The sequence below is a fragment of the Alosa sapidissima genome, chromosome 10 (assembly GCF_018492685.1).
Source record: "Alosa sapidissima isolate fAloSap1 chromosome 10, fAloSap1.pri, whole genome shotgun sequence".
Classification (NCBI taxonomy): Eukaryota; Metazoa; Chordata; class Actinopteri; order Clupeiformes; family Clupeidae; genus Alosa; species Alosa sapidissima.
This window is the reverse complement of record NC_055966.1, coordinates 15,698,757-15,721,613: the sequence shown is the minus strand read 5'-3', so window position 1 is coordinate 15,721,613 and position 22,857 is coordinate 15,698,757. Positions and strand designations below refer to the sequence as shown.

Genomic DNA, 22,857 nt, shown 5'->3' with positions numbered 1-22,857 from the left:
GGCCCGAATGTTTTCAAAGCATTCTTTGACTTACCTTTTTACATAGACGGGTGGTGTAGAAAATATCTGGCTGTCCACAGTTATCGGGAGACTTGTGCTCAATACAACGACGTGGTGAGTAAGATGATTCGTTGTGGTCCATTTCCTTTAAAATTACAGAATTCAGAGGTAGACTAGCACTAGGCTACTCTGTTATGTCGCATTTAACTGTAGAACCATTTGTCGCATCTCTATTAAATCTGTCTAATTTAACGTTAGCTATAATTGTTGTAAAGTTAAGCGATGGCAATTGGCAATGACTTGTCAAACCTTTAGCTTTGCTAGAATAGGATAAAGTTCACCGGTCACAAAAATATGACACTGGTCACAACACTGTTTAGCTTATCTACTATCATGTTTTCAAAATCCAAGCCTGCACCTTGGTGTCATGGCAACGCAATGTAAAAATAAGTTCGTGGACTGAACAAAATTCTAGAGCGCGGAGATAATACATTTGTTTCAGAGAGGGTTAAAGCGGATCTTTGTTTGTTTCATTTCAACCATAGACTATGATTTCAACATAATACAATCACAGGACGGCAAAATAGTCCGTCACAACAGATAAAGGATATTTATGGATTGCAAGCAGACGCAAGCAGATTTTTCATGTGAAATTGTTGAACGGTAGTGAAAGGGCTTCTGCCGCAGCCGCCCCATCCAAGAACAAGGCTCTGTTTGCACAATCGTTGAGAACAAAAAGTCAATATATAGGCCTGGCGTCAATTAATAGTAGTGTTTTAATAAACAAGAACATTGCAAAATAAATAAACCTCTGACACCAGTATACAAAAAAAACTTTCTCGCTGACCTTTTCTTCTTTATTGCATTATACACGTATAAAGTGGCATTAAACCATAGCCTACATCTGGTTAAGTGTTTTATATTCAGTGTGGCAACGTTTTTAGGTCCATGGCAAAAAGTTACAGTGTAAAACAAGGCCAATCACCCAGTAGGACAGAAAGTATCCCAAAATGCAATGGGTTTGGAATGAGCAGGCTCCCCACTGATTCAATAACTCAGTAATAGGATTTTGATGCAGCCTTGTCCATACTACACCAAACAATGAATGATTCATAGGCATCTGTTCTTTCTTGTCTTTCACAGAAGCTGAACTGTGGTCCTCCATCAGCAAAGGTTCTTGGGATACAAGTAAATGAGCAGTAATCCAGTACGTTACAGGAGAAGAGGATCCAAGAAAACGAGTAAGAACCTGTGGGAAAAGTATAGTAGCAGTCAATCAATAGCATGACAGTATAAAGTTTACATCAGTTTATACTGTATTCAACTCATATCAGAATTCTATAGAGATGGCTACATTTCATTCACCCATGAATCAATTATGTTCACCTGTAGGCAAGTCTGATTAAATGTCTTTCACTTTTGTAATAAAAGAGAGAGAGAAAGCGAGCATGAGAGAGAGAGAGAGAGAGAGAGAGAGAGAGAGAGAGAGAGAGAGAGAGAGAGAGAGAGAGAGAGAGAGAGAGAGAGAGAGACATACAGCAAGTGAGATGCTCACCTGTACATGCATGCAAAAGAAGCCAGACACCAACAGCACCGTGGCGTGGACGACGTAAACATAAACCTTCCTGCTGAAAAATCCAGAGGGTGGCTTCTCCTCTTTCTCCTTGGCATGTCTGTTGAAGAGGCCTAGCCACAAGCAATACTCTCGGTCAGCCCTGACGTATACATAGGCGGCCAGTGAGCCTAGAGTAACTATTGGTAGGGCTAATAAGAAATTGGGTATCTGTTTGAACTGGAAATATCTCAGAAATCCCACATCCCAGTAGGCATCCTGAATGTATGAGTAGAGAAGAGGCAGAGGTTTCAAGCACCAGGGAGGCACAGGAGAGGCTGCATCAGGTACCCTGTAGCCTTTGACCTGGGCAAGGGTCAGCAGAATAGGAGATATTGGTTCCTGGGTTGATGATGGCTGCTCACAAAACATTTTATACCCATAGTACTGAAAGACACCAAAAGGCAGAATGATGACAAAAACACCAACAGCAGCAGTGACCGTGTAGTGAACGGCAATCCATGCATAGCGCAGACACCTTGCCTTCACCATGGTCTCCCTGCTAAGCTTTTGGACCTGACACAGTGCTCTCTGCAAGGGCAAGTACAGCAGAAAGCCAGCATTCACCAAGCCATTCGACCGCGCACCAGTGGCCAGCCCAAGCACTAGGCACCCTTTAATGGTTGACCCCCGCTCCAGTAGCCACAGGCCGCCGAACGTGAGTGCAGCAAAGAGGCTTTCCGCATAGGCGGCCATGAGAAAGACATTTGCAGGTGTCAGGCAGTAGAGGAGTGCAGACAGTAGACTCAGGCGGCGGTCTTGGAGAACCAAGCGGCTGAGGCCATACAGAGCAACCGCGCTCAGGACAAACAGTGCACTGTTCACCAGGACTACGGCCAGCAACAGCCTCCCATGCAGCGTCAGCCAGGCACTCAGGGGCCAGAGCAAACCAGCAGCAACACATCGCAGGACCATCGGGAGAAGGGGGAAGAATGCAAAGTTGTGCTCAAACACGTAGCCACGCTCTGCTATGAAGAGGAAGTGCTGGGCATCCCAGCGTCCCAGGCCCCCAAACAGCACTTCGGTGATGGGGTCCAGAAAGAGAGGATTTTCTGCTGGAGGAGGACTGAAAGCATCTGCTTTATGATCTGGTATGGCAGTATTCAGTAATGCCTAAACAAAGATAAAAAAAATTGTTTGAAAAAACGTTTTACATTGTTTAAAACAGTAAAACAGAAATGTCAAATTCTCACAAACGTCAAATAGCTACAGATATACTGTAGATCCATAAGACGCCACAAGATGGCGATCTCTTCCCACACAAACCACAGCCGTATAAACGAGAGGGCTGCTTACAATCTTTGGTGTGTAGATCACTTCTGGGTAATCGGCAAGCAGAGCATTTTGTACAGGGACGGCACAACAAAGACATGGCCATTCAATTGATTCCTCCCCCACATATTATACATGATGTTAGTTCTCTATTTTCCAGACTTAACTGAGCTTTACTTACCTGCAGTAGCAGAGACAGCAGTCTGGTTGTGACGGCGAATCGCAGAATACAGGGCATGCCCATAGTCATTTGTTACATTTCAAACTCGTTTAATAATGGGTGTAAATAGGTAAAGAGACCTTATCCATCCCACATAATTTGATGATTCAGTCAATTGTCCACTTTCTTCTGAAAACACTACAAACTATACTAGCCTACCCTTACGATGAAGTAGAATTATATTCGTTGAGCTTCCTGTTAAACTAAAGACAGTGCCGTAGGGTGGCAAGATAGGCTACATATTTTATGACTATCCATTGACACATTTCCATTTAACGTTACACCATAAATAAGCCTACAATGTTTCAAACTATTATTCGCGCATGTATTTCAAGTTATTTGACCACGGTCTACTCAAAACATCCGCGATTGCCTTTTTGTTACTCTTCCGGGTCAGCTAAACGGTGAAGATCAAAATAAAAGTCTAGCCTCTTATAGAACAGAAATGTTTCCAGTAATCAGGGCCGCTTTACCTTATTTTTTGTTTTACCCGATATATTCCCCAATATATTCATTCTAGAATCATTAATTCCAAGCACCAACCAATTACATGCTGCATGCTCTTAAAGTCAATTACCATTTTACCATAATCTGCGAGAAAGCTACTCTGCATGTTCCTCCTGGGCCAGTAGAGGGAGCTGGATGGTCAACATATCCAGTGTTGGGCACATTAGACTGGCCCATGCTCATCAGCATAACCCTATGTTCAATTGACCTGTTCCTGCTGTTCCCTTTGGCATTCTCTGCAATTCTGACCTCAAGAGCAAAAATGCTTCTGTATCAACACCAACAGTTCTCTGCCATGCTCTAACCACTTGTTGAGTACTGATTTGGTCATGGTATTTCACCCAAAGTGTGTGATATGTTCCTTTTATTTGATCTCTAACATAACTGATGTAAAGAGAGGAAACTGCAGCATCATCCGTGGTCAACTGCCACACCTCACATTTTCAAAATACCTCAGATACCAAACGAAGTGCATCAGAAGATTAGGGAAATGAATTAAGGCAAGATAATTCTTCCATTAAGTATGAAATGTGAAGGGAGCTGGTTAATTGAAAGTAATAGAAAAATACTCCACTCTGGGTTGAAACACTTAGCCAGTGGCAAAAAAATAAATAAAACAATCACAAACATCTTACGAAGATTTAATGTACATTTATTCTTACCACATGGAACATATAGTATAAAGATTTCATACTGAATAAATGATATTCATTGAGCCAAAAAGGGGGGGAAAAGGAATTTACATTAAGTTTTTAGCTACATAGTCTGAAATACAAATATGCAGAATCCATATCACTGGAGATAGAGAGAGAGAGAAAAAAAATCTCAAATTTCTGTGTTTCTTCATCTAGAGTTTATTTTGTTGTACCACAAGATGAAATTAAAATATTTCAGCTGTGTCTGCTGTTCTAAGAAGGAGCCGTGGTGAGAAGCCGGAGGGGGGGTCTGTTAACATACCTACAGAGTTTCTGATGCAATGAACCCAACTCAAGTGTGGATGTCCATTCTTCATAGATAAAAACAGTGAGAAGTAGCATAAGAATGTGACAAAGAGCAAGAGAAAGAGAGCCAGAGAGAAGGGGAGTGGGAAGAGAGAGAGAGAAAGTGTAATGTACAACATCTTATTTACACCACAGCCTACGCTGCATCTTAAGTTGAAAACCAGTCCTAAGAGGTGATTTCTTTTTTATAAGGGTCAATTCATACAATCAAGGGTTTTTTTTTTTTAGAGAGGAGGTAAGGGTGTTGTAGGGTCTCGATCCTTTGGGGGAAAAGCCTTTAAGCTTTTTTCTTCTCTTCACCATTAAAAACTTGTTTTTTCCCCCACTTTTAAAACCTATCATCGAGTCATCATCATCATTATTATCATCATCATCATAGTCATCATCATTATCATCATCATCTCAATGTGAAACAGTGTTACAGAAAGGGTACAGCTGTAATAAGCACTGTACAAAAAAATGACTACAATCTACTGCCTGGACCTCCCCTCTCTATGACGTCTGCTCTTGTCCGATGAGAAGGACGTTGTGGTTGCGTGAGAGGAGCAGCCATTTCAGACGACACATCACTGCTGCATCTCTCTCAGTCTGCTCAGACTCCAAATATGAACCAGAGGTGCCCCACCCCCCACCCCCTCCCCAAAGAGGCTGGGCCAAGTTCACACCCCCTTTCCCAAATTCACTGTAAACGAGACAGCAACTTTGGTTACAGTTTTTTTTGTAGTTTGTTGGTTTTTTTTTGTGGTTTTGTGTTCTGCCAACTATTTATTTAGTTTATTTATTTTATTTTTTTTATTAAAAATAACAATAAGAGTATTCCCACCCAGCCCCCCACAAAACCCCCTCAGGGCAGCAACAGATAAACCAGGGGTCCGTGTCGTCTTGGTTGGCGTCAAACAGTTCAGCCTGTGTCAGTTACCACAGCAGTTCATGATCCACAGCTACTTTGACATCATGTCTTTCATCGGGACGCAGCAAAATGAGACATGGAATCTCAGGTCAGTAAAGGAAGGGGCCGAGGGATCTGAAGATTTGCATAAATTAAAAAAAAGCAAAGGAAAAAAAGGAAGGAAAAAATAACACGTTTTCCCCAGTATTTTCCATTCCCCTCACTCGTTTTTTTACACAGCACCAGTGCACCATGGGAGGAGAAGAGGATGGGGTGGGCCTTAAGGGTAGGACCAGGAAGTGGGGAAAGTGTAGAGGGGTGGAAGGGCGGGGAATGACAAACCAGGAGGAGGAGGTGGAGCCACCGCTCCCCCCGGCTGTCATGACTGGCCAATCAAAAACAGTACATCACAGATGACATGGGACACCACCGAGTTCATGAGCGGCGACACAGACAGGTCCAAGAGCCGCGACTCGTACAGCGTGAACTCCGAGTGGTTCTCCTCCACCTTGGCCAGGGCGTGCAGGGCGCGGGCCGCCCGCCGCATCATGTCCACGCTGGTGGGCTCGAAGGGGGCCTGCATGTGCATGAGCGAGCCCTGGCTCTGCTGGAACTGCGTGGCAGCCAGGCTGTCCTCCAGGAAGCCCAGCAGGTTGCCCACGCTGGCCTTCTGCACGGCGATGGCGCGCGCCGCCATGCTGTCGCCCTGCGCCAGGTTGGCCAGCAGCACAACCGCCATCTCACGGCACACGGGCACCTTGCGCTCGCCCACCAGGCGCACCAGGTTGCCGTAGAGCTTCTCCAGGCGGCTGTACGGCGGCGTGGCCAGGATCAGGTCCACGTTGTTGTCCTGGATGCTCAGCTTGCTGAGGGTCTCCAGGACCAGTCTCTGCGGCGAGAGCGCCGCGTTGGCACCCAGCGTAGGGAAGGGGTCCTGCGCCTCGGCCGACGGGCACACGGCCCAGTGGAGCAGGCCGTCGAGCAGTGGCAGGCAGATGCTCTCCGTGTAGACGGACAGGTCCAGCTGGCCCGAGATGTTCGCCAGCGTCACCAGGCAGTTCTCGCGGAGCAACTCCAGGCAGTCCCACCACCACTCGTCGGCGTCGTTGCCCACACTCTCGTCGGCCTCCTCCTCCTTCTCGTAGGTGAGCGGCGCCTGCTTGCGCTCGGGGTGCCAGTGGTGCAGCAGCACCAGGCGGCCCAGCAGCAGCAGCAGGCCCGGGTGCTTGGACATCTCCTGGTCGTTGCCCGGCACGAAGGAGAGACTGCGCACGATGTTGGACACGCAGACGCAGCGGCGCGCCAGCGAGTCCTGCCAGTGGGCCAGCGTGCTGAGTGGAGCCTCGTCCTTGCTGTGCGGCTCGTCCTCCAGGATGGTGGTCACGCGCTGCGGGATGATGGGCTCGGTCAGGACACCGCCGTTGCTCCCCGTGGTGGCGTCGGCCGAATCGGTTATCCTCTCGGTCCCCTCTTTCTGCTGTGGCGACGTCTCGGCGGAAGTGTCTGCGTCCTTCCTGGCCTCTGAAGTGCTGCTCGTTAACGCCGTCGTCTTCGATGAGGAGGAAGATGACGATGACGAAGGTTGCGAAGCCTTCCCCTCCTCCTCAGTGCTCTTGTCCTCCCTGGAAGTGGAGGCGGTCGACGTGTCCTTGTCTTTGTCCTTTGCGGACGCTTTCCTCCTGCTCGAGGTCTGGATCGAGCCGGCAGGCTGCTGGCGAGGCTGCAGGGGGTCGTGCCGGCTCTCGAAGTGGGTCTGGATGTGCTCTGTGATGTCTCCCCCGCCCACGCTCCAGTGGACCAGGCCGCTGTCAAACTCCGTCACCCGGCCAAGCCGCGCTGAGCAGTCCACCACAAACGGGTCCTTCTTGCGCACCACCTTCAGGGGCAGCTTGTCAAACTTGCTGGCCTGCTTGGGCTTCTCCTGAGGAGCCACAGGGTCCGTGGACGACGGCGTCTCAGATGACCCTTCCTTGGAGGAGGTTCCAGCGTTCTCTTTGCCCTTGCTCTCGTCACTCTTGCTAGTCCCCTCTTCGTCCACCGGCATCTCCTTCTCCTCCTGCTTGACCTGAGGCGTGTCTGACTGGGCCTGCTGCTCTTCCTCCTCCTCCTCATCCTCGTCTTCGTCCTCTCCTCCCTCCTCCATGTCCTCGGGCAGGTTGTCTTCGGCCTCCAGGCCGTTCTCCTCCTTGGTCAAGGCATTGGGGTCCAGCAGCGTCCGCTGCCCAGGATCACCCACCTCGTACTCCCTCAGAATGCCGAAGATCTCGATCAGGCAGCGCCGGAAATACTCCACAATCAGCTCCAGGAAACCCGGAAGCTGTGGGACAAAACAGTTTGGTCACTTTCTCCACTTTCTCTTTTGTCTTAGGGAATACACATTCACCCTCTATCTGCAGTTGTTGGTGCATGCTAAGGCTTGAGAGAGCCATATGCTCTTGGCCATCCATGTTAACACAAAAGCAGTATGGCTGCATAACCACAGGTCATCCAAGGAATGAAGCTTACCTGGCAGAGGTTGAAAGTGGAAATACTGTTGTCATCATACAGCAGGATGTTGATGGTGTCTAAAGCCCAAGTGCTCTCAGCCAGTAGACCTGACTTCAGCGACATCATTATTCTCCATGCCTCTGGTGTGCCTGAGCAGGGTGGAGACCATATCAAATGAAACTGACCTGGGCTAACAGAGGTAGAATACTAACAGCAAGGGCTCCAACTCCATGAGCCATGAGTCTCAGTGCTTAAATACTTCAATCATTAAATATTCTATATTATCTAATGAAAACAATTCCATTTTAAACTCCCAATAAATCCCATGTGGCATTATCAAATTCTACAGAAAATCTCCAAACTTAATGTAATAAAGTCACCCATACTAGAAGTAAAACTATGGCAACCTTAACTGCAATTTCATATAACATGTACACCCTACCCATAGAGGGTACACACCACATTCATACATTCTGGAGTGTTCCAGCACTTACCAATGTCCTTCATGGTGAGCCTCCTTCGTGGTTTGAGCACAGGCTGAGTAGCTTCGATGGAACCTGGTGGGAAAGGCATGTCCCGCCTCATGAGGGGGGGCTGCACGGGCTGCGGCACGATGTGTGAAGCTGGCACAGGCGCGCCCGCCTTGTGCATCTTGATGCCGCCCTGCATGTAGGGCGACTTGCTGGGCGAGGTCCGGCTTTCCATGGGCCTGGGCATGGGCGTGGGGCTGGACACCTGTGGAATGTGGTTCTGCATGGACTGCGGGGATTGGTAGTTGGACTGCATGGACCGCCCCATGGGCGGACCGGCTCCCCCCGCCCCGAAAGGGGGCTGCCTGGGACCCATCTGGCCGGGCCATGGGCCCTCATGGTTCATGCGTTGCTGTTCCGACGACATCATTTCCTCTGAGCGGTTCATACCGGGGTGGAAGCCGGGACCCTGTTGAGGGCCACCGGGGCCCTGCCGGTTAGGGAAGTTGGGGAAGCCCACCTCGCCGCGGCCCTGCCATATGCCCGCCTGGGGGCCCTCAGGGCCAGACTGCATGGGGCTGCCCATCATCTGTGAGGGCATGGAGCCCTGGGCACTGGGACCAGAGCCCGGCTGCATGCGCTCGCGCCCAAATGGGTACGGGAACTGGCCCTGGGGCCCAGGGCCCGGGGCACGTCGCTCTGGGCCTGGGTAGCCTCCGCTGTACTGGTTGAACATCTCCTGCTGGACAGGGACAGGGCCTGGGCCGCTAGGCGTTGCAGAGGGGGTAGAGGACTGCTGCTCCTGTTGCGGTTGCTGCTGTTGTTGCTGCTGCTGCTGCTGTCTCTGTTGTTGTTGCTGCTGCTGTTGCTGCTGCTGTTGTTGCTGTTGTTGTTGTTGTTGCTGCTGCTGCTGCTGTTGTTGCTGCTGCTGTTGTTGTTGTTGTTGTTGTTGTTGTTGCTGCTGCTGCTGCTGTTGCTGAGCAGTGAAGGGGCCACTGTACATCTCTCCCTCATGACGCTTCGCTGGTGGGTAACCACCTTCTACCGGTCGCTTGTAGTTCTGCAAAAGAGGAGCAATATATAAACATAATTCTTATAACTCTCAAATGCAATCACCTATTTAGTCTATTTCTTCAGTGTTTGTGCTTCGACATTTATTTTTGGGCCCGCCACAGCAAGAAAAACAAATCAAGTTAAACAATAATTTAATCCATCCCCTTTACCCTGGGTTAAGTTCAAAATGGATAAAACATTCCAAAGTGTTTGATTCAACAGAAAACTTGCTACATTGAATGCTCTGTTGTTTGTGGTAGCATAGCTGAGAAGGCCATTGTTTTTATTTTATTTAAAAAAAACAAAAAAAACATTCTGAGACCAATTTAAATACACGTTTCATTTCCTTTTCAGCTTTTCATTCTTATCCTTTATCTATAAATAACTGTTGATCGATACACTGTGCACACTGCCTTTTTTAGTACGAGGGTTTTGTATACTTGTCCATGCTGATAGGACAGCACGTCTGACACGCCCATCAAATGAGAGAGAACCATCTGTTGCATGTCGCTGCACACCTTTGCAACCAAACATGTCGTTCAAACTGGAATCCGTAGAGAAACGATGCAAAAAAAAATGCAAAATGACAGTCGAGTAGTGTTGAGGACTTCATTTAACAACAAAAAAGTTATTATGAATGAATGAATTATGGATGAATTTGTAAAATGTGTTAAAGTGTTGGCTAAGTTACTCAGCTGCTTGGTATTGTTATCATTTCTGTTCCATCATTAAAACTAACAGCACACATGCTACATTTAACCCTGTACCCAATTTTTCTATAAACTATTACAACTGAGCCTGCAGTCATATTAATTTCCATCATATTTCCATTAATATACCATTTCCAATTGGAACACTGTACAGCAGCAACTCACCGGCTGTTGCTGAGGGTACATTCCTGGCTGCTGACTGGGGTAAGGTCCACCAGGGGGAGCCACTTGTCCAGGATACTGATTTCCATAGGAATCGTGTCTGCAATAGAGAAGAGAGAACCACCCACCTCAGAAAACAGCCTTCACAGCCAGTTCACAGCAATCAGCACAACCATGCTTGCACCACCACAGGGAAAACAAGACATCCTCACACAGTTTCACCGGTGCAATTAAATTCAATATTCAAGAGTTTGGAGGGTTTATAGAGTGGCCTCTCGACATACCGCTGTTGTTGGGGAGGGAAGCGGTTTGGCGAGTACATCCCTGTGTCAGTGCTGGAAGGCATCATGTTTGGCTGCGGCCCCCCTGGGCCCAAACTGCCTTCTGGGCCCATACCTGATTCAGCCCTGAGGGATAACACGCACACTGGGGTCAGCACATCATGTACTATGTGTAATGCATAGTAAGTCAGCTCAGTTCAGTACACCCCTCCCCCCTCCCCAGCTACTGAAAATCCTTCTAGAACATTCAGAAACACATCAAATTTCTCTGAATTGAGGTGTTCGTGTAGCATTTATTGTTTGCTTGACATTTAAAGATACGATTAATCTCTATCTGGGGATGGTTTGGTGAAGAGCAGCCCTGGTCTGGACCTAACAACATGGCTGCCGTTTGATTCAACCAGCCTTGCTAGCACACTGCTTAGACCAATCCAGTCCTTCTGTAGATCTAAGGAGTTGTGAAGTAAAGGGGCTAGACAGACAATTGCTGGGTCACCATCCAAATTGTATGCGGATTTTAGCAATTTAATAGGAAATTCTTTGTGGAAAGTCAAGAAGGAAATGTATTCATTTCAGGAAGAATGGAGGAGTAAAGTCTCAGGTCACAGGGAGATTTTATCATGTCTCTGCTAAAGTGGTCCTGACAATTTGAGGTTTCAAAAAAGCTCAGCTGCTAACAACTCTTGATTAAGAGCATGTACACTGGATTGGAAACACACAGAATAGCATTTCCATGAATGAACTTTACTGTTGGATGGATCAAATCAAATGTACGTATTCATGTGAGAGATGCATCAGACATATAGCTTGTTGCAACGACATCTTCTGTTGTATTCTGTCACTCCGACACTGAATATCTTGTTTGCCCAATAATAACAATTTGATCACACACATAAATCCTTATTTATCGTAACAATGCGGATTCCCTAGTACAACACTCAACCGGGTCCGTGTAGACACAAATTACATTAACAACAGCAGCAAGTTCAAACACACCTGGGAGGTATTCCAAGTACGTGGTTTAGTGACAAACCTGGATAAGTTAATAGTAAGTGGTAAACCTTCTAATAGAAGAGCTTCATGGCTTCATTCTCCTAACAAAACAATGCCATAGGGCTCTTGTTGTAGGAGGTTTACCACTTACTCGGAGTTAACTTACCCAGGTTTGTCACTTAACCACACACTTGGAACCACCCCCCTGGCTCCACCGGAAAGTAACGAGCGCACAGAGAGCTTTTCGTGCACATAGCCTATTGGAAAGACTTGCAAAACGCATTCAATCTTCTAATGTGTTGTGAAATTCAATTTGTTTGGTTGAAGGGTGTATTAACTCTCGATTTGCATATGGTTTGACACAATTAAAGTTGATGGAAATAATTAATTTGCATATTTTAGCATTTGTTGCATTTATACCTGCGTGTTTCCGTAAACGTTTGATCCCACAGCTGATCAAAACTCTTCCCTAGATCAGATCATTTTTTAACACACATAACACATAGGACTAAAAACGCATGCAGATGCAGATCCGAATTCTCATGAATGCACACAGAACATGCAAATGAGCTGAATGGGAAAAACAGCTATTGAGAACCGCTGGCTGCTATTCCCACTAGCACCTGGTCAATTCAATTGGTTCCCCCTTCTCCCTCCTTTACAGCCTGTCGGCAATAAAATGTGGACCCTTGATTTGCCATCTTCATCTCAGGCATTGTGAGGAGGGACATTTTCCAATTACGACCTAATGGATTTCTGATGCGATCGTTAACTTGCTCACAATTGTTCTTTAATGGTTCCATTTTTCAAGGCCTAGATCTGCCACCCCTTCCACACTGGGGCCATCCAAAGTGTTTAAACATGTCATCACCGTTTTATTATGGTCCCACCTGGCAAAAGTGTCTACTATTTATTTCTACCTATTGGCCATCAGCTCACACTAAGTTGTATTTACAGCACAGTACTTTTTACGCTGGCCTAGCGAATGTAACCGGTCATTCCTATCCAGTGACATTTGGGGAGACTTTTCGAGCCATCAGTCTCAACCTCATTTAGAACTGCTTTTTTTTCCCATCAGAGTGAATAAACACGTCACGATCGAGGGTTTCAAATGGTCCCTACAATTTACTCTGCCACTTACCATAAATAAATTATTGTGATTATATGGATCAGATACTCAACACTTCACTATCTTGTGCAAAATAATAACAGTCTTGACCTTCATAATGATGCTTCAGAGACAGACACTTTACTGCACATTTTCCCTGACAAGAGTTTTAATAGTACGCATTGAATCTATTTATGACACTATGCAGCCAGTTTGGCCTGAGAGCAGGTCAGGGGTCTTACCTTCTGTCGTAGCCCGGGCCGTAGGGGTACTGCTGCCTCTGCCCCATAGGGGGCATGCTGCCCAAGGGACCTGGAGGGCCGCGGTTGTAGGATTCCCCAATACCGCTGTTAGGGCCTTGGCCAGAGGGAATAAACTGCTCTCCCACTGGAGGAAAACACACAAACTTTAGCATCAGGGGAAAACGCCTGAAGGAGCGCCGTGACTGGTAATTCAATTCCATTTATCTATTTAAAGAGGGCCACTGATGATATACATGGACTTAATGACTGCAATCATGGTGCTGATACCCTGCAAGTGATTGATGCTGTGCTTCCCAATTATTTCCCATTCAGTTAAGAACAGCAGCTCCATCTACCCTGATATCCACGATTGACTTTGTGGTGTTGCTGCTGCTGCATTACCTTTTCGCATGCCACCGAAGGGGTCCTTGTTGGGCTCGTAGGGCCCCATGCGGCTGGCCATCTCAGGGGTGCCCATGCCAGGCTGGTAGCCCGAGTTGGGCGTCATGGCGTTCCTCCTGGAGAAGGCTGGGTCACTGCCATCAGCGAATGGGTCCTGAAGGTTCACACTGCTCCTACGAGACAGCAGGGGTAAGACATCACCCAGAACACACACACACACACACACACACACACAGCTAGAACAGTGTGGCTGCTGATGCTAGCTACCCTTCTGCACAACTTAAAAATTGCATCCATGAATATAGTGGAATTGCAGCCTGGGATTATGGTTACCATACTGTGGAACGGTAAACAAATTTCGGTAGAGAAAAAAAACACACATCCCTGCTTTCAGTTACTTCAAAAAACCTCAAGTTAACTCCACTAAACACAACAATCTTGAGAGAATATTGCAAATTGACATACACAGCATGATTAATTCCTGTTTTACAGCTCTGATACTCAAAAAATACCATAATGGAAGAGTTTGCGCTACATAAGTGATTTCTGAAACCCAAGAAGATGGACTAGAGGTCCAAGTGACACACCTGCCGCCAGGCATAGGTGGCATCTGGGTGTGGGGGGTGGAGGCCGGGGTGGGGGGCTTCAGGTCCCCCGACTCCGCCATGGAGCTGCTGGTGGACTGGGGGGTCTGGGGACCCTGCAGGGATCCAGAGCCGGCTACAACACAAGGAAGAGAAGAGAGTTAGCAGAGCGGGACAAAGAACATGCACATGCACACACACACACACACACACACACACACACACACACACACAGATACAAGTCACTCAGCCTTCCAAATATGACTAAATGTCTTGTGCGGCTTTGTAACGACACAGGTTTCAAATTTCATACAAAGTTGAGAGGTACAAGCAACCCCTTGCATGGGACTGACACAAGCGCGCAGACTCAGACTCGAGTCGTAATTAAGTCGCAAAAACAGTGACTTCAGACTTAACTTGCGACTGCACCTCAAAAGACTTCATACTTGACTCGGACTCGAGCTTCGAGACTAGTGAACAACCTGTATTTTATGCAATGGTTTCTTTTTTTATCTAAATGTATTGAGGTACTTCTATTGTATTTTATTGGTGCAAATACTTTAGGAAACGTATGACGAGCTGCATGTCCCCTTTGCCATAATGCAACGCATCGCATGCGCTATGTGCGCCCACTCACAGGTCAAAAATGCATTGACCATGGTGACAACAAGTCCTCCCGGAGTTGAGCATTTTATCATTACTTTCCGTTACAATAACCGTGCATAGTGAAAATAAGCGAACAGCTACATGCAAGGTGTGTAGCACCAGGATAAATTATGCCAGTTCAACAATGTCCAATTTCATCAGGCATCTCAAAACACACCCAGATAGGTTGGTCACTGACTAATGTGAAAGAGTCTATATCGTTACAGGTAACAAGCTGCATCGCAAAGTGTAGTGCTAATCCTTGGAAACAGGGAGATTGCATCTTTATAGTTGGCCATATGATGTGACAGACTTAGGACATTGTATAGTCTAATCTTCTGCTACTGAACACATCCCCTAGCTCTGACCTGGTGAAAAATGAGACCCAATGTAAGTTCAGGATGTAAACAAAATTAAGCTAGCTCCAGTATGAGTGATATTTGTCCTGTCACAAGTTAACGTCCACTCTTGGCTGCCCACATTTTACTTCAGAAAAAAATATAGAAACGTTGCAGTATTAGTGTAGGGCCATATCCCCCCCAGAACACTACACATGCCAGCTGTATCATGCAGATTTTATAAGTGACAAGCAAAACACTATTGATTTGTTTTTTTATTGAAACAGAGATCTTAAGTTGTGTTTCTTCAGATTGCATTGCAGTAGACCCCAAAACGTTATCCTACAACTGATTTTGATACTGTACTGTACATTTGGATGGTAGCTACAGGACATGCTTTGAATTCATAATATTTCACAATAGTTTAACAATAGTATAATAGTGTTAGGGACAGATTAGATGGCCAGAGACTTGAGACTTGACTTGGACTCGAGCTCAAAGACTTGAGACTCGACTTAGACTTCCAAAAAATTACTTGAACATCTCTGGTGCGCGCGCGCACACACACACACACACACACACACACACACACACAGAAATCTTAGCGGGCAGACGTCACTCACCAGGCGAGGGCGGCTGGACCTTTGCCTGGTTCTTCTTGCTGTCGGTGTTGAAGAACTCTGGCGGCGGTTCCTCTCCGCGCTCAATCTTGCACTCGAAGGCATACAGACACTGGATATACTGCTTCTTCAGCGAGCTGGCAGCACTGCTGGAGGTACCCACGTTCAGGTTGGTGGCCAGCTCACGCCACTTCTTGTTCTTGTTTACCTGTGACGAGAAGAAAAAAAAGGTGTGAGGGGAGAGCTGAATAACCAAGAGAGAAATTCAACAGCAATCACAATTTGTCACAATATCAATATTGAAGGTGTACTTTTCAAATTATACAACTAGCAGTGCTTCAAAAACTTGATGCTCCATGCATCAATGGATTCCTGACACATCCTGGTAAAAATTTGAAAAGTTGTCACTCTCCTTCCTACAAACGGTGGAAAGTTCAAAGAGAATTGAGTGTTCCAGAATGGTCCCCGAACCTGTGTGAGGCCTCCAATCTCCTTTACAGAGATGTAGAGACGGAAGAGGTCGAGGGGCTTGCGGCCTACGGCGGGCAGGTTGTTCATGCCCATGGCCTTCTCCTCGATGAAGGCTAGGTAGCGGTCCACCCACATTTTCCTCTCCGGTTCAGGGCCCATCTCGTACAGACACGTGATCTTCTCGTTGGTCGTCGTCGATGAGCTGGACTTCTAAGACAACGGGCATGTCCCAGGGAATGCGAGGACACAAGATGGAGATCAGGGCCAAGTATATGCAAACATCTCTCAGTATTTACAACTATGGAGCTATGAATTGATGCCCTAGTACGTGGATCGCCTTATAGTAAATGTACTACATTGCTACAGAAGGTTTAATATCTATGGCATGTCTAACATAACTGGTTGTGCTGACTTGTCATGAAAGCACCAACCTTGGACTTGGTCTCTGTCTTGGGGGTTCCTTCCACCTTGTTGTTCATCTTCTGGGCCTGGTTCATTTTTCCATCAAGGCCAAACTCCGGGCTGGGAGCCATTCCTGGAGACAGACAGAGAGAAATGAAGTCACGCCCAGCACAGCAGAGCTCACTGTTCTGCCTGTACCTTCAGAAAATTATGGTTACATCTCAAATTCAATCTTTACTTTATGCAAAAAAAGACCACTGATGGCTACCAACATGATCAAGATGGTGAAGACCGAAATCATGGACAGGTGTATTTCTCTAAAAGACGTCTTAAGGATACAACGTGCATGTCTCGAGGTAATCGTGCTGTTATTTCCAACGTTATGCCGTCTGACTCAAGTCACAAATGCGGATCTTACCACTGCTGTTATTGGCCATGTTCCCGCCCATGGGGAAAGGGGGGCCCTGGGCGTTCATCATGCCTGGCATGCTGTTCATGGAGGGGCCATAGGGAGGACCACTTCCCATCATGCCCGGCGACATGTTGGGGTAACCAGGCAGCCTGCGAGAGAAGACACCAATCATAATAAACCATCTTTCGACTCTGGGACTTCAGGCTGAACTACCTAATCTCAGGTTTTAATCACGCTCAGTGCATATTACTGAAACTTTTAACTTCCTAGCCATTACTTATTACAAGTTCACCTGAGGACACAACACACCATCAGAATTCTGTAAATATAACTGCTCGGAGAACAGGAGTCTGAGTGCTATAAGGGAGCTCCATCCTTTCTCAAGTTGCTCTCAACACTTAAATGGTGCGCAAATACAATTCACTTCAATACAGTTCAGTGCTGTTCTGCTCTGCTCCTGCCTGTGTGTGCTTCATGCATGCCTGGCCCTGGTCTACCCTCTCTCCAGCATAGTTCCTCCAAAGGACAGCAAACACCTGCGAGACGCAAGAATAGCACTAAATACACCTGCAAAAGAGAACGCTGAGGTGCATTCAAGTTCTTTGAATAGAGGTGCCGAACATGTTTTGTCTGAACTGCTAAATTTGAAAGTATTTGTGTTCCAAATCGTTATTATTTATTATTTCCAACATTCCAAATCGTTTAATTTTAACAGTAACTCTTCATCCAAAGTCCATGTATGATTGCAGGGTATTACCTCCTCAGACCATTCACAAGCGTGAACTTGCAAACAATCTGAATGCACCTCAGGTTCTAATGGGTGTTGGAAAACACACTATATGGTTAACAGACTTGACTGACAAATGAGCAGATTGGTGAGCGATGGGGTATACACAGTACGTGGTGTACATCATTAGTATGGAGATGGTTCTTTTATTAAAATAAGCTGTATTTGAGGTGAATGTTCACATGACCAATGGGCTCTATATCTAATGCGAATAAGACTGCAGCCAATCTGTATCATGTGTATGGAGTTACGTTATATCTTTAAATACATGCTCTTCCTGTTGTATAAAGAGCTAGGTTATGGTTTGTACTATACTGTTGTATATAAAGTTAAGTTATAGATTGTACTGTACTATACTGTTGTATACGTACGAGTTGGTTGATATCATAAATGTGTACTGTACCTGTTGTGTACGGAGTCAGTTGGCATTATAAATGTGTACTGTACCTGTTGTGTATGGAGTCAGTTGGTATTTGTACTGTACCTGTTGTGTATGGAGTTGGTGGCGCCATGCTGCATGGCAGCAGCAGCTGCTGCTGCTGCGGCTGCATCAGGTGGCTTCCTGTTGAGGCCCGGAGGCGGGCACATTCCAGAGCCCACCTGAGGGGGCATGTTGCCCATGTTGGGGCCCATGTTAGGTCCATAGGGGGGTCGGACACCCATCTGCCCCGGTGGCATCCTTCCAGGGGGCATACCTCCATAGGGAGGACCTCCTCCTTGGCCTGGCATGGGGTTCATTGATCCACCCATGCCAGGGCCACCAGGGTAGTTGGCATTGGGCATGCCACCATATCCAGGTTGCCGGGGGTAACCTGTGATGATAGGAAAGACCGGAAGCCTATCATTGATGCCACAACATAGTACAGACAACAAGGCTACATAAATTGTATCAAAGCAGATGACGTCATCAAAACACAAAAAAGGAACTAAAAAAATCTGGTTAGGAGTGAATAAATTAGGTCTCGTTTCCAAATTCAACCTTAAAACATTTACTCCTCAGAAAGCCGTGAAATCCAAATCCAAGAGACAGCCCTCCTTATCCATCACATCACAATCATTTAGCCCATTCTGGATGTAGAACATGTCATTATCATACTTAACATTTGTCACAGTTCTTTAAAAATATGGTAAACTCTACTTTGGCCACGTAGATGAACACGTCTTGATTTCATCTAAGAGTGACTAGGCCTTTAGCACTTCTGAGCCTGTGACGGGGACGGCCTGTAGACTCACTGCCCGATGCGGGCGTCTATCTGGCTTCTCTTTGCAGGCTCTTGGGTTGGTGGGTGGGTGAGCGAGTGAGCAAGCAAGGAAACAAGCAGAGGCTAGCACTAGCTCTGGCTCTCCCACAGCGAGCAGACCCAGCAGCAGGCTAGGCAAGGCAAGAAAGCAGGCAGGCTGATGTGAGCCTGGCTACGTCAGCACCGTCTTTTCTCCGAGACTAAAAATAGCTGCAGTGCAATCTACTGGGCCCTGGCTCAGACAGGAGGGCTGAGAAGCTGTCTGGAGGGCCGCTTGTTTCGCAGAAAATCAAAAAGTTGCACTTTCACCCCAAATAGCCCACAGTCCAACAGAATTGTGGACAGAAAACTTGTCCTTGGTGTAAAACACAACACAAGACGGTTTCTCATTTCTCCAGACTTATATAATTCCGCTATAATTATCCATGAAAACGGATTTCGAGGCTGCATCAACTATAACGAAATCCCTCTCTCCAGTAGCTCTAACTGGCACAGTCTCCTCAGGGCAGAACAGCTTCACAGTCAACCTCACATCCCCCTACTCAACACCAAACAAGGCTTTAGATCGTGTCAATGACTTCTATTCATTAGTCTACTTATAAACTAGCCTTCCATCACTATAACTGGGCTACTGAAACCATCTAATAAAGTATGAGATATTTGACTTAATAGAGAGCATGCTAAACATAACTAAATGATAAAAGAGTCCCACAAATCTCATACAGCTAGAGCAGAAGCTACACCGTGATTAGCTGAACTTGAACATCTTGATTTCTTCGGTCTTGATTTCTAGCTTGAGTTGGCTCTTCCTGTTAAGTCCCAAAGCCTTTAGTCACCAGAGAAAAATCAATTAAATCTGGGACCCGTTTCTCATCTATGATATTGGTCACAAGTATATCTGTGAGAGCTTGTTTAAGTTCTAACCAAAATGCCTGTCTTTTCAGGGAGAACCCAAAAAAAAACACCATATTGCTATCTGTTAGATTACAAATAAGGTGCACCAATTTCTTCACAAAAATCTCCATCATAACTGTGTCTTCCACTGGATCCCATTTCACAGCAGAAAAGAGGCACAAACAGGCCAACATCTGCGCTCACTGAGGTCAAGCACAGGGTCCTACCTTGAGGGCCATACTGGCCACCCTGAGGCCCAAAGTTCCCCATGGAGTTGTTCTGCTGATAGGGCCCCATCCCAGGATGCATCTGGGCTCCCGAGGACTGTCGGGGCGATAAGGCGGAGCCCGACTGGGGCGAACCGTAGGGCATCTGAGGGTTCCTCTGCAGGAAACCTAGAGGGAGGAGAGGTCGTCAGACAAGTCAAAAACAGACCGAAAATTTAAACAATCTTGTTCTTCACTGACACACAAAGGTCAAAATGAGCTCTGATGTATATAATACACTTTATACACAGAAGAGTATTCTAGGCATAGTTGAGGAACACCATGAAGAAATGGAATCTTCAGTGATGGATTCTGCACAGCACCAATAAGGTATTATTTGGCCAAAAATGGTTCTGCACCTGCTCTGCACTCGTCAGTGGCTGTAATATGGGCAACTGTTAAACTACAATAACACTAGCGAGCATTGCCGCCATTAGAGTGTCTAGGGTGGTCAATCACCTCTCTCCTGGGCCATGGCAGACTGGTTCATGGAGGGATGCAGGATCCCGTCCGACTGCACACTGGGGGGTCGTGGGGGCATCTGGTTTCCTGTGAAGCAATGACGTAAGAACATCATGTCATCCCCCTCATCACAAGAACATCATGTCATCCCCCCCTAATCACAAACCAAACAAACATTTCTACAGCTGGACTAGAGAACGCATTGCTGTATTAGCACTCTACACTAATAGTCCACACTATATAAGGTCTTTTCTCTGTACATTAGACAGTCCACACATTTCATTGCTTGGATAAGACAAAATAGGACGGCATCTACAGAGAGATTTGTATGAGAGGCTCTTTCGGGAAATACAGACTCACAACTGAACCCACAGTTAGGGGAAGGGAAGAGAAAGTGAAGGGAAGGTATTAAAGGTTGTATCAGTGATTGCGGGGTAACGTCACTTCTGTTGATGTTGAAACAAAACAGAGAGCTAGCTCGCCACTCCCTCCCCCTCCCTCCCGTGCAATTGAAACTCTCCTAAACGTGCAACTCGTCGGTTATTGGTTGGAACACTTTATTTTGCCTTTGAGTGGTTGCCAACACATGTTGGGAGCAATTGTTTTTGTGTACAGATCTCAGAGCCTAGGCTGCCTACAGAGACGCGTTTTTTGACAGCCTGCTTATGTGGCAGGCAGCTAGCGGATCGTTAGGAAAGATGAATGATGATCATTTATGTTTGGGCCTTTTTTGGCCCTGAAATCGCAGATACAACCTTTAAGCAAAGATCAGAATGTGTGTTTGTGTGTGTGCGTGTGTGAGCCTCATTGCAGCTATAATACCCCATTATACAAACAAATAGGCTGCTTTGTCTTTGTACCAATATAACTCACTTCAGTGGAAGAGAGGTGCACCAAAACAGATTGTGTGTGTGTGTGTGTGTGTGTGTGGACTGGCCAGTCCTACCTGGCATGGTTGCGGGGGAGAGCGGCCCCGAGCGGGAGGCGGTGGCGCTGGCTGGCGAGCCCACAGGGGAGGGTGAGGGCCCTCGGATGCCCGGCAGGTGTGGCGAGGTGTGGGGGGAGAAGGGCGACTGCGCCGGGTTGCTCTGCTCGCCCTGGCTGCTCGACACGCCCGAGGTGCTCACGCCGGGACTGAGCGCGCTCTCTGCGCCCGTGGGCAGGTCGTCAATGGACCCCGACAGATCCTGCAGCAAACGGAGAGGGACAGCTGGGATTAGACACAGGTTCATTTCACCCAACAGATGACATGATGTGGCAAAGGTGATCCTGCTCAGTGTGGGAGAAACCGTAAACTGAGGAGGGTGAGGGGGACATGGAAAGAAAGGGGGAAGGAGGGAGAGTAAGGAAATAATGGAGAATAAAAAGGAAGAGTGGAGCGATGGAGAGAACACCTCAGACCAGTGTTGATTACAAAGTGGAAGATGTAACATTCAGACCAGTGTTGATTACAAAGTGGAAGATGTAACATTCAGACCAGTGTTGATTACAAAGTGGAAGATGTAACATTCAGTCCAAAACACTCACAGGTTTAGACAATTTTTGTATACAATTTACTTAGAACATCATGGAACTAGTGCCATTTCCAAGATAAAAAAAAAAAAAAAAAATGAAAACCTTGCAAGGACTATTAGCCTAACAGCCCAGTTAAGACTTGTTTTTTTAACCCCATAGATATAGTGTTGCTTTAGAACATTGAATGATCAAATATCACAAAATAAATAAGTAATTAAAGCTCCTGTGATTTGATTCCCTTCCTCTTAACATGTTTGACTCAAAATTCAATGTTGCTATGATTTCAGGATGTCATGTGTACTACTATTCCTCTCCAGGCTCACTTCCCAAAGGACACAGCACTAGTCCCAATGAGGTTCAATTCACTAAGAACACAGCACTAGTCCCAATGAGGTTCCATTCACTAAGAACACAGCACTAGTCCCAATGAGGTTCCATTTACTAAGGACACAGCACTAGTCCCAATGAGGTTCCATTCACTAAGGACACAGCACTAGTCCCAATGAGGTTCCATTCACTAAGAACACAGCACTAGTCCCAATGAGGTTCCATTCACTAAGAACACAGCACTAGTCCCAATGAGGTTCCATTCAGAGCCCTATTCCCAAAGGACACAGCACTAGTCCCAATGAGGTTCCATTCAGAGTACAGAGGAGCCAGAAGACAGTCGAGGCAAGACAGATAAATATTGACAACTAATCAATGTGATGCCAGATGGTGCTTTAGCACGCTGCACATTAAAAACAACTGTCTGCTCGGTCTCGCCCTCTCTCCGCTGTCTCTCAGCAGAGTCGGCATGCAAAGCTCTACT

At 46.6% G+C, this 22,857-nt stretch overlaps 2 protein-coding genes across 5 annotated transcripts in view; both read right to left on the bottom strand.

Moving 5' to 3' along the window:
- Positions 1–757: 757 nt before the first annotated feature.
- pigv (phosphatidylinositol glycan anchor biosynthesis, class V) lies at positions 758–3,517 on the bottom strand. Its single transcript, XM_042108261.1, has 3 exons — positions 3,066–3,517; positions 1,556–2,725; positions 758–1,249 (listed from the first exon to the last, which is right to left on the bottom strand). The coding sequence occupies exons 1-3, from the start codon at positions 3,132–3,134 to the stop codon at positions 941–943; spliced, it is 1,548 nt and encodes a 515-aa protein (XP_041964195.1). The 5' UTR covers positions 3,135–3,517; the 3' UTR covers positions 758–940.
- Positions 3,518–4,247: 730 nt separating this feature from the next.
- Positions 4,248–22,857, bottom strand: part of arid1aa (AT rich interactive domain 1Aa (SWI-like)) — a 37,267-nt gene continuing 18,657 nt past the window's right edge. For 2 of the 4 annotated variants that reach the window (XM_042108256.1, XM_042108258.1), the window contains exons 5-20: positions 21,478–21,718; positions 20,529–20,618; positions 20,031–20,198; positions 18,153–18,480; positions 16,888–17,030; positions 16,499–16,602; positions 16,068–16,277; positions 15,600–15,804; positions 13,997–14,129; positions 13,410–13,582; positions 13,008–13,152; positions 10,668–10,790; positions 10,387–10,483; positions 8,483–9,518; positions 8,007–8,137; positions 4,248–7,818 (exon numbers count right to left, since the gene is read on the bottom strand). In XM_042108256.1, the coding sequence (XP_041964190.1) occupies positions 5,881–7,818; positions 8,007–8,137; positions 8,483–9,518; positions 10,387–10,483; positions 10,668–10,790; positions 13,008–13,152; positions 13,410–13,582; positions 13,997–14,129; positions 15,600–15,804; positions 16,068–16,277; positions 16,499–16,602; positions 16,888–17,030; positions 18,153–18,480; positions 20,031–20,198; positions 20,529–20,618; positions 21,478–21,718 (5,265 nt within the window). In that variant the 3' untranslated portion in view covers positions 4,248–5,880. The remainder of the gene's footprint in view (positions 7,819–8,006; positions 8,138–8,482; positions 9,519–10,386; positions 10,484–10,667; positions 10,791–13,007; positions 13,153–13,409; positions 13,583–13,996; positions 14,130–15,599; positions 15,805–16,067; positions 16,278–16,498; positions 16,603–16,887; positions 17,031–18,152; positions 18,481–20,030; positions 20,199–20,528; positions 20,619–21,477; positions 21,719–22,857) is intronic. The other 2 variants (XM_042108259.1, XM_042108257.1) reach the window with 2 other exon arrangements.